Source organism: Arachis ipaensis, chromosome B6, assembly GCF_059453495.1.
Source record: "Arachis ipaensis isolate K30076 ecotype BB chromosome B6, ASM5945349v1, whole genome shotgun sequence".
Classification (NCBI taxonomy): Eukaryota; Viridiplantae; Streptophyta; class Magnoliopsida; order Fabales; family Fabaceae; genus Arachis; species Arachis ipaensis.
Window position 1 is genome coordinate 114,185,986 of NC_142441.1, and position 7,110 is coordinate 114,193,095.

At 37.4% G+C, this 7,110-nt stretch overlaps 1 protein-coding gene across 1 annotated transcript; it reads left to right on the forward strand.

Moving 5' to 3' along the window:
• The first annotated feature begins 206 nt into the window (after positions 1–206).
• On the forward strand, positions 207–5,974 carry LOC107604711 (uncharacterized). The gene is made up of 7 exons (XM_016306363.3): positions 207–666; positions 2,408–2,549; positions 2,632–2,714; positions 3,057–3,143; positions 3,391–3,539; positions 4,032–4,163; positions 5,665–5,974. Exons 2-7 carry the CDS (start codon positions 2,411–2,413, stop codon positions 5,852–5,854), a joined length of 780 nt encoding a protein of 259 aa, XP_016161849.1. The 5' UTR covers positions 207–666; positions 2,408–2,410; the 3' UTR covers positions 5,855–5,974.
• The last annotated feature ends 1,136 nt before the right edge of the window (positions 5,975–7,110 follow it).

Here is a 7,110-nt window from a genome sequence, read left to right on the forward strand (position 1 = left end):
GGCATGGTTTTGAATACTCGATCGGGTTGACCGATCCGACCAGAAACCAGACACCTTGTGATTCGGTCTTAAAGAGAAAACCATAATTCTAAAAACTGTTTGTGAACCGGTCGAGAACCGGCTGGTCGGATTGAACCGGGACCCGGCCGGTTTACAGAAACGCCACCGTTTTGAACTTAGAGCATAGAATCGCGCGACCTTCCTTCATCCTTCCTCTTTTCTTCAGTTCAAAATTCACCAAATCAGAAAGAAAGCTAAAAACTGAAACCCTGAAACCCTAGCTTCTCCACCACCGACGCAGGGACCGTCGTCCGACGCTCAGGCACCACGGTCGTCGTCTGGTCGTGCGCTCTTCTTCCTCATTCAACAATCGCACCTTCTTCCTCGAGTTCGGCGTCAGTCCCTTGCCTTTGTCTGCTCCGTCGCGTTCCTGCCGCCGTCTGTCGCGCTCAGGCACCAACGTCTTCGTCCGGTCGTGGTGCTCGAAGTTCCAACCCACCAATCGCAGCTTCTTCCTCGAGCTCGTTGTCTTGGAGTCTGCCCTTCGTTTGTTCAGCTGCAGCTTCTTTCAACCCACCAGCGTCTTCGAGTCGTTCTCGTCGCCTGGCCTCCGCCTCCGTCGCGCTTCTGCCCCTCTGCTCAGACTGCTCAGAAGTCAGAACGAAGGTTTAGGATTCTGCCAGTGCTACTCAGATTGGTTTCTTCGTTTTTCTTTTGAATTTTTCGTTCTTGGTTCTTTGTTCTGCTACTGCTAGCGCTATTCAGATTGAATTGTTGAATGATTTGCTCTGCTCACTGCTGTGCTGTACTATGTTTTGTTGCCTTTTTTTTTTTGTGCTGTGCTAAAACAAATTGTGCTGAAATTGTCCTGATAGCCTGAAACCTTGATAATCCTTGTTAATCTTTGGAAAAGTTTGTTGCTGCTGTGTAACTTTCAATTGTTCCTGCTGGTGTTGTTGCCTTATTTTAAATTTGAATTGGTGGTGGTGTTGTCTTACAATTTGCTATAATTTGTTAATTTGGTTTAATTTTTCTACTGTGCTGATCTTTGTTTAAATTATTCTCTGTTCATTGTGTTAACCGTTATTGTGAACTTGTTAATTTTCTAATTGTTCTTGTGCTGAATGTTAACTTGTTTTAATTCTTCGTTGTGCTTGTCCTTGTGGTTCAAATTCTCCTTATTTGAAGGCTTTCTTTTTTGTTCTGGATAAGCCTGCATTTGGCTTAGATGAACTTCTCTATGATGCTGTTTCTATATATGAAGAATATTTAATTATATTGTAATTCTAAGTCATTCAATTCTTCTATTAAGTATTATGCATCTAGATTCATTTTATTGCCATTTGTCAGTGATTAATTGAACTCCAATTCATTTTATTGCCTCTAATTCGTTTGTCTTAGTTTAAGGTGGATATATGAGATTTTAAATATGGTGATATGGTGAAAAAGTTTTATTTTGATTTACTATCTTATTTTCCCATATAAAGTATGAGTATCATGCCATGATGCAATAATAATTTAATCTTAGTCATCAAATGATATATATCATGCTACTTGGATGTTTGCTTCTTGTTTCCTAGGAAGTTCATCAGTTTCTTGGCTGTCCCTTTTAATACGTCGAGACTTCATTTATCTGAGTTTTGGCAAATGCTACACTATTTATATGTGTTTTGGCAAATGCTACACCATTTCTTCTAAAGTTTGAATAATATTTTGATGTTTGTACTTTTTTAGGGTGTTTATTTATTATTTTATTATAAACAGTTTTTCTGGTTTAACCACAGTTGGACCGGTTGGAACAGTGAATCAATGACTAGAGCGGTTCGATGACCAGTCCAGTTTTCAGAACCTTGGGTTTAGGTTTAGGGTTTGCATTATGTTAATTGATAAATTTGGGTTTAGAGTTAGATTCTGTTGCTGTGAAACTGGGTTTAGGGTTTGGATTCTTATTATGAAATTGGGATGAGACTGGGTTTACGGGTTGGATTCTTATTGTGAAATTGGGACATTTAATTATAATACTGAGTTTAGGATTTTGATTCTGTTAATTATCTTTCTTTTTCAATTTTTTTTTCCGGATATCCACGGAGACCCCGTTCTCCGGCGGATACGGAGTCCCCGTTACCTGTCACGCGGACGGGGACGGGGACGAATTATGTATGGCTGGGGTGGGGACAGGGGGCAGGTGGTATGTTCCCGCCCCCATGGAGACCCGTTTCCATCCCTATGTAGATCCATCGGGACGAAACCAAAACCTTGGTTCTGCCACCCCGTAACTCAACTAGTATCTTTGCCCTTACTATTCTCTCTCTCTCTCTCTCACTCTCTCTCTCTCTCTCTCTCTCTCTCTCTCTCTCTCTCTCTCTCTCTCTGGTGTTTTCATTTCTCTTCTTCCTCACTCTCTCAGGCAATGGAAGAATTGGACCAGTGGAAGGAACAACTTCTCCATTGGTGGAGCCTAGCCGAAGAGCAACTTCGGCAGGTTCCCCCATTTCAGCTCTACGCCACCGCTGCCATCCTCGTTTTCACCACCCTGCTGCTCCTATCATGTCAGCTTCCCCATATTCTTGTACATTTCTTTTTTTATTTTTTTTTGTGATAGGTTTTGATGATGGATTTTGTTGCTTGCAGTGCGGTTGTTGAAGCGTGCCAAGTCCAACACCGTCGTATTGACTGGCCTAAGTGGTGCCGGCAAAACTGTTCTCTTCTATCAGGTAACACTCCCAATTCACATGTTCTTCGGTTCATAGTTGAATTCGTATCATGTAGTTTCTAAATTATTGCTGTTCTAGTTTGCTTTGCTTAATGAATTGTTGCTATCATCTTGAACAAAAAGAATATTCACGGTTAGATAGTGAAACACTCTTAAGCAATGTTGTTACATTATCAGGTGCCATTAGATTGTTGAATAGAATATTGCTTTCTATGATTTATTGTGTTTACTCTTAATTTTGCCCATTGTGTGTAAATGGAATTTCAGTACACTATGCAGCAAAAGAACCTGCATTTCCCATGCTAATATAATGTTATTGAAGTACTTCTTCTGCCTCTATCAGCTTAGGGATGGCTCTATCCATGGGGGGACTGTTACGTCAATGGAACCTAATGAGGAGACTTTTGTTCTTCATTCTGAAACAACAGAGGTAAGACACTAGGATTTTGCCCTTTAATACATGTACATAAATAAATGGAATTAAACATGATTTTTTATGTGTATTTCATTGTGCTTTCCATTCTGTATGAAAATGCCTTAGGTTTTTTTCATACACAAGCCTTGGATGGGTAGTCAAGTTATTTGAAATTATGTCTATTTTATTTTTCGTTATACTTGTTGGTTGATTGTGGAATTAAACATACTAGAACTGATCTTGTCTCTTGTTTCTTTGATAGAAGCGGAAGACAAAACCCGTTCATGTTGTCGACGTCCCGGGACATTCTCGTCTTCGCCCCAAATTGGATGAATACTTGCCTCAAGCTGCTGGCATAGTTTTTGTTGTTGATGCTTTGGATTTCTTACCAAACTGCCGTTCTGCTTCAGAGTAATTCCTTTTGCACCGAGTATATATTTCTAAGGGTAAACCTCAAAAAATGCACCTAAAAAATGTTCCTGAATTTTGTTATCGACAAAAATGCTCTCAAATAATCTAAAAACATGCCAAAAATGTCCAATTGTGATCAAAGACTTACTCCGTTAATGGAAAAAATGTGACGTGGCTAATGGAGCATTCAACGTGTCAAGTGAGACTCCATACTCCGTTTGTCACATCATTCTTTTCCGTTAACGTAGAACGTTTCAGTACATAGGTGTGTATTTTTCTCACATTTTAAAATAATTTGAGGATATTTTTGTCAATAACACATTTCGGAGGTATTTTTGTTAGTGACAAAATAATTCGAGTGTGTTTTTTGTGGTTTACCCTTTTTCTAATGAGCTTGTAGTGAGCATTATGCATGTGGCATCAAGAATTATATAACTTAGTGACTATTTCTCATATCTTGATGAAGTAGTTCCTAATTCACTTTCTTCACAGGTATCTATATGATATTTTGACCAAGGGAAGTATTGTGAAGAAGAAGATTCCATTGCTTATTCTCTGCAACAAAACAGACAAGGTCACTGCTCATACGAAGGAGTTTATCCGCAGGCAGATGGAGAAGGAAATGTATGGCCTCAACATTCAATCTTTTATATGCTATGCTTTGATTTTTTCGTCGATTACTTTATAAGTGCATATTGTTGGAGGATTATGTGAGGCTATCAGCTGTTGTGCAATGATAAAGTTGTTACCTCATGGACAGTTCACAGGTTCTGGCTGGTCATCTAAATCATAGTTATCAAAACCGAACCGGCAATTGACTCGACCAAATTACTAGGTCATTGGGTTAATGGTTCAACCGGTTGGTCATTAGTCGAACTGTTTAACCCGATAATAATTAAATCAATATATACAATTATAATAGAATAAAAATAAATTATGCTTTTATTATATAATATGATGCAACATTATAAAATTATATTACAATAGCATTACTAAATGATATTTTTTTCCAAGATAATTAAATTTCCATTATTTGAAAAAGATTTACAGGTGTCCATAAACTAAGACCACATCAAAAGAAGAATGCATTCATACTATATATATAAATATTAGCACCATTTATATCAAAGGAAACTTTGGTCCATTGGAAGCCTGGCGTAAGGCCACGGCATAATCCTTGGTTCGAGCCTCATTCACCCCTTTGAGTTTCATTGAAAAGGCTTCCGCCTGTGCAGGATATGCGTGCCAGATCAGCTCACAGTTCCCGCAGGTGCACTGCTCACAGTTCCCCGGGTGCAGTGTGGAAGGACGCCACCACATGCTCACCTGGGACAGTGTCCAAACCGCGCCAGTTTGCGAGAACCGCCCGGTTTTCAGTGGGTTTGACAGCTGTTGACCGGGTTGTTGGCCTTTCCGGTCCTATGAGTGAATTGAACCGGCTGAACCACCGGTTCAACGGATTTTCGGTCGGACCGACCGGTCTGGTCTGCTTCTGATAACTATGATCTAGATACCCTCTATGCTCAGGGGGAAAGGTTGTTGACATCTGACCATCTCCGCTCCCCTGAGCTCACATGACTTGTAGCCTAGAGCATAGAGTTGAGCTTCAGTTGACTTATTATAATTTATATGTTTAATAGTTTAATATGTGAGGGCAAATTGTCGATCAATTATCAAATTCATAGGAGAATTCTAAACAAAGATGCATAGATAGGAATAACATTGTTCTATGAAGTAATGTTGGTTAGGGTTTAGAGATGAGAATGTTGTGGTAAAGGAGAGGACATCTGGAAAGAGGTTAGACAGGATTAGTGTCTTAAGGAAAGAGTTGGAATAACATGGAGTGAAGAAAGATGTTTGGTAATAGAAATTCCAATAAAGTGCTTTTGTGAGGAGTTCCAGAGGCCTGTGAAAAGTATATCAGATGGAAGATATCTCGAATAACAAGGGTCAAAGCCTTAGAGGAATACAAATGAAATTTTAAGAAAAACCATTAAGAAAGACCTCATTCTAAATTGATTTATTGAAGCTAACCTTATGGTGGTGTTTGATTTCCATTTCAATTATGAGAGCTATTTTTCTACTTTTTTTTTGTCAACATTGTTGATGACACATTATTTTGCAGTGACAAATTACGGGCATCAAGAAGTGCAATATCGGCGGCAGACATTACAAATGAGTTCACCCTTGGGGTGCCGGGAGAACAATTTTCTTTTATCCAATGTTACAACAAAGTTACAACTGCAGATGCTTCTGGTTTAACTGGAGAGATATCTCAGTTGGAACAATTTATCAGAGAATATGTAAAGCCATAACTTGATCTTATGTATGCAAAATTAGAGATCATTATGTTGGGAACAACGAGGTGATTAGATAGTTGAAATCATATGATTAAACTGTATTTTGATTAAATCAGTTGCATAGTTACTTGGATTTACCTAAGGACACATTTCCAATTGACCATTTAGAGATTTGGTTATTTTATAGGTCTCTATAGTTTTCAATTAATTTCTTATAATTTTTTTTTTCAATTAGATTCTTTTGTTTAAAAGTTTTTGTAATTTTTGGATATTGAATTTAATTGAAGGATTTTATTGTACAACTAGGAATATGATTGAAAATGTTTAAATTATAGGGATTTAATTGAAAATTAAGTGTAATTGATGTTTAATGTTTGTCTCCACTGATAACAATTTTTATTGTGTAAAGACAAGTATACTTCTAGATGGAATTTGTTTACATTATGGCTGACAATTTTTATTTTGAAGGCACAGTGTGTTCTTAGTTTTGCCGGATACAACATCGATATATATTACTGTATCAAAATTCAACTCATCATTCCAAAACAGTGCTGTTTAGTATACAGTTAGTTTTCAAGTAGAAAGACATTATACACTACTTTTGTAAGATGTAAACTTTTCATCCCTTTTCTGAAAAAAATGGAACAACCTACGAAACTTGCTATTCTGTTTGGTGTATCGTATGGTTTTGCCTAAACCTAATCTTTAGAATGCATTTCTGGAAGAGGAAAAAAGGGTATGCCAAGACCAATGGTTGATTAAGATTGTGGATTAATCATTAATGTGCTACCAAGGTACAAAACGGTAGGACCCAGGAAACGATCTTGATAACCAATAATGCTTCAGCCTCACTAGTATGGAGAATATCGTAGCATGGAATATGTATTAGAACCACAGCAAAATACCTGAAAAGTTCCAGAGGACGAGATAATAAATTAATAATATATGTATGATCATTTGAATCATTAAGCATAATTAATTACCTAGGACTACTTTCATATATGGAAATATTGTATAAGGGTGCAAATGAGGATGACAAGTCAAGAAAAGGATAAGGTCAGCTGTAACAATTAGGGGTGTCAAACTAGAAACAACCAAAATCTTAAAGATATCGATTTTTTTTTTTCCTTAATCCATTAATTTAAACTTTTATTTAAATGGCATTTTTTAAAAATAATAAGCAATAATAAATGTGGTATTTTTAATTGGTACTCCTAAATATTTCTCAAAATGATATGTATGTATAATCAAAGCATAGGTAAGTATGCTTT

Excerpts from the sequence above, each read along its gene's own strand:
- LOC107604711 (XM_016306363.3), top strand. The coding sequence starts at position 2,411 with ATGGAAGAATTGGACCAGTGGAAGGAACAACTTCTCCATTGGTGGAGC. Across the intron at positions 2,550-2,631 it reads CACCCTGCTGCTCCTATCAT|TGCGGTTGTTGAAGCGTGCC; the intron begins GTCAGCTTCCCC and ends TGTTGCTTGCAG. Across the intron at positions 3,540-4,031 it reads AACTGCCGTTCTGCTTCAGA|GTATCTATATGATATTTTGA; the intron begins GTAATTCCTTTT and ends CTTTCTTCACAG.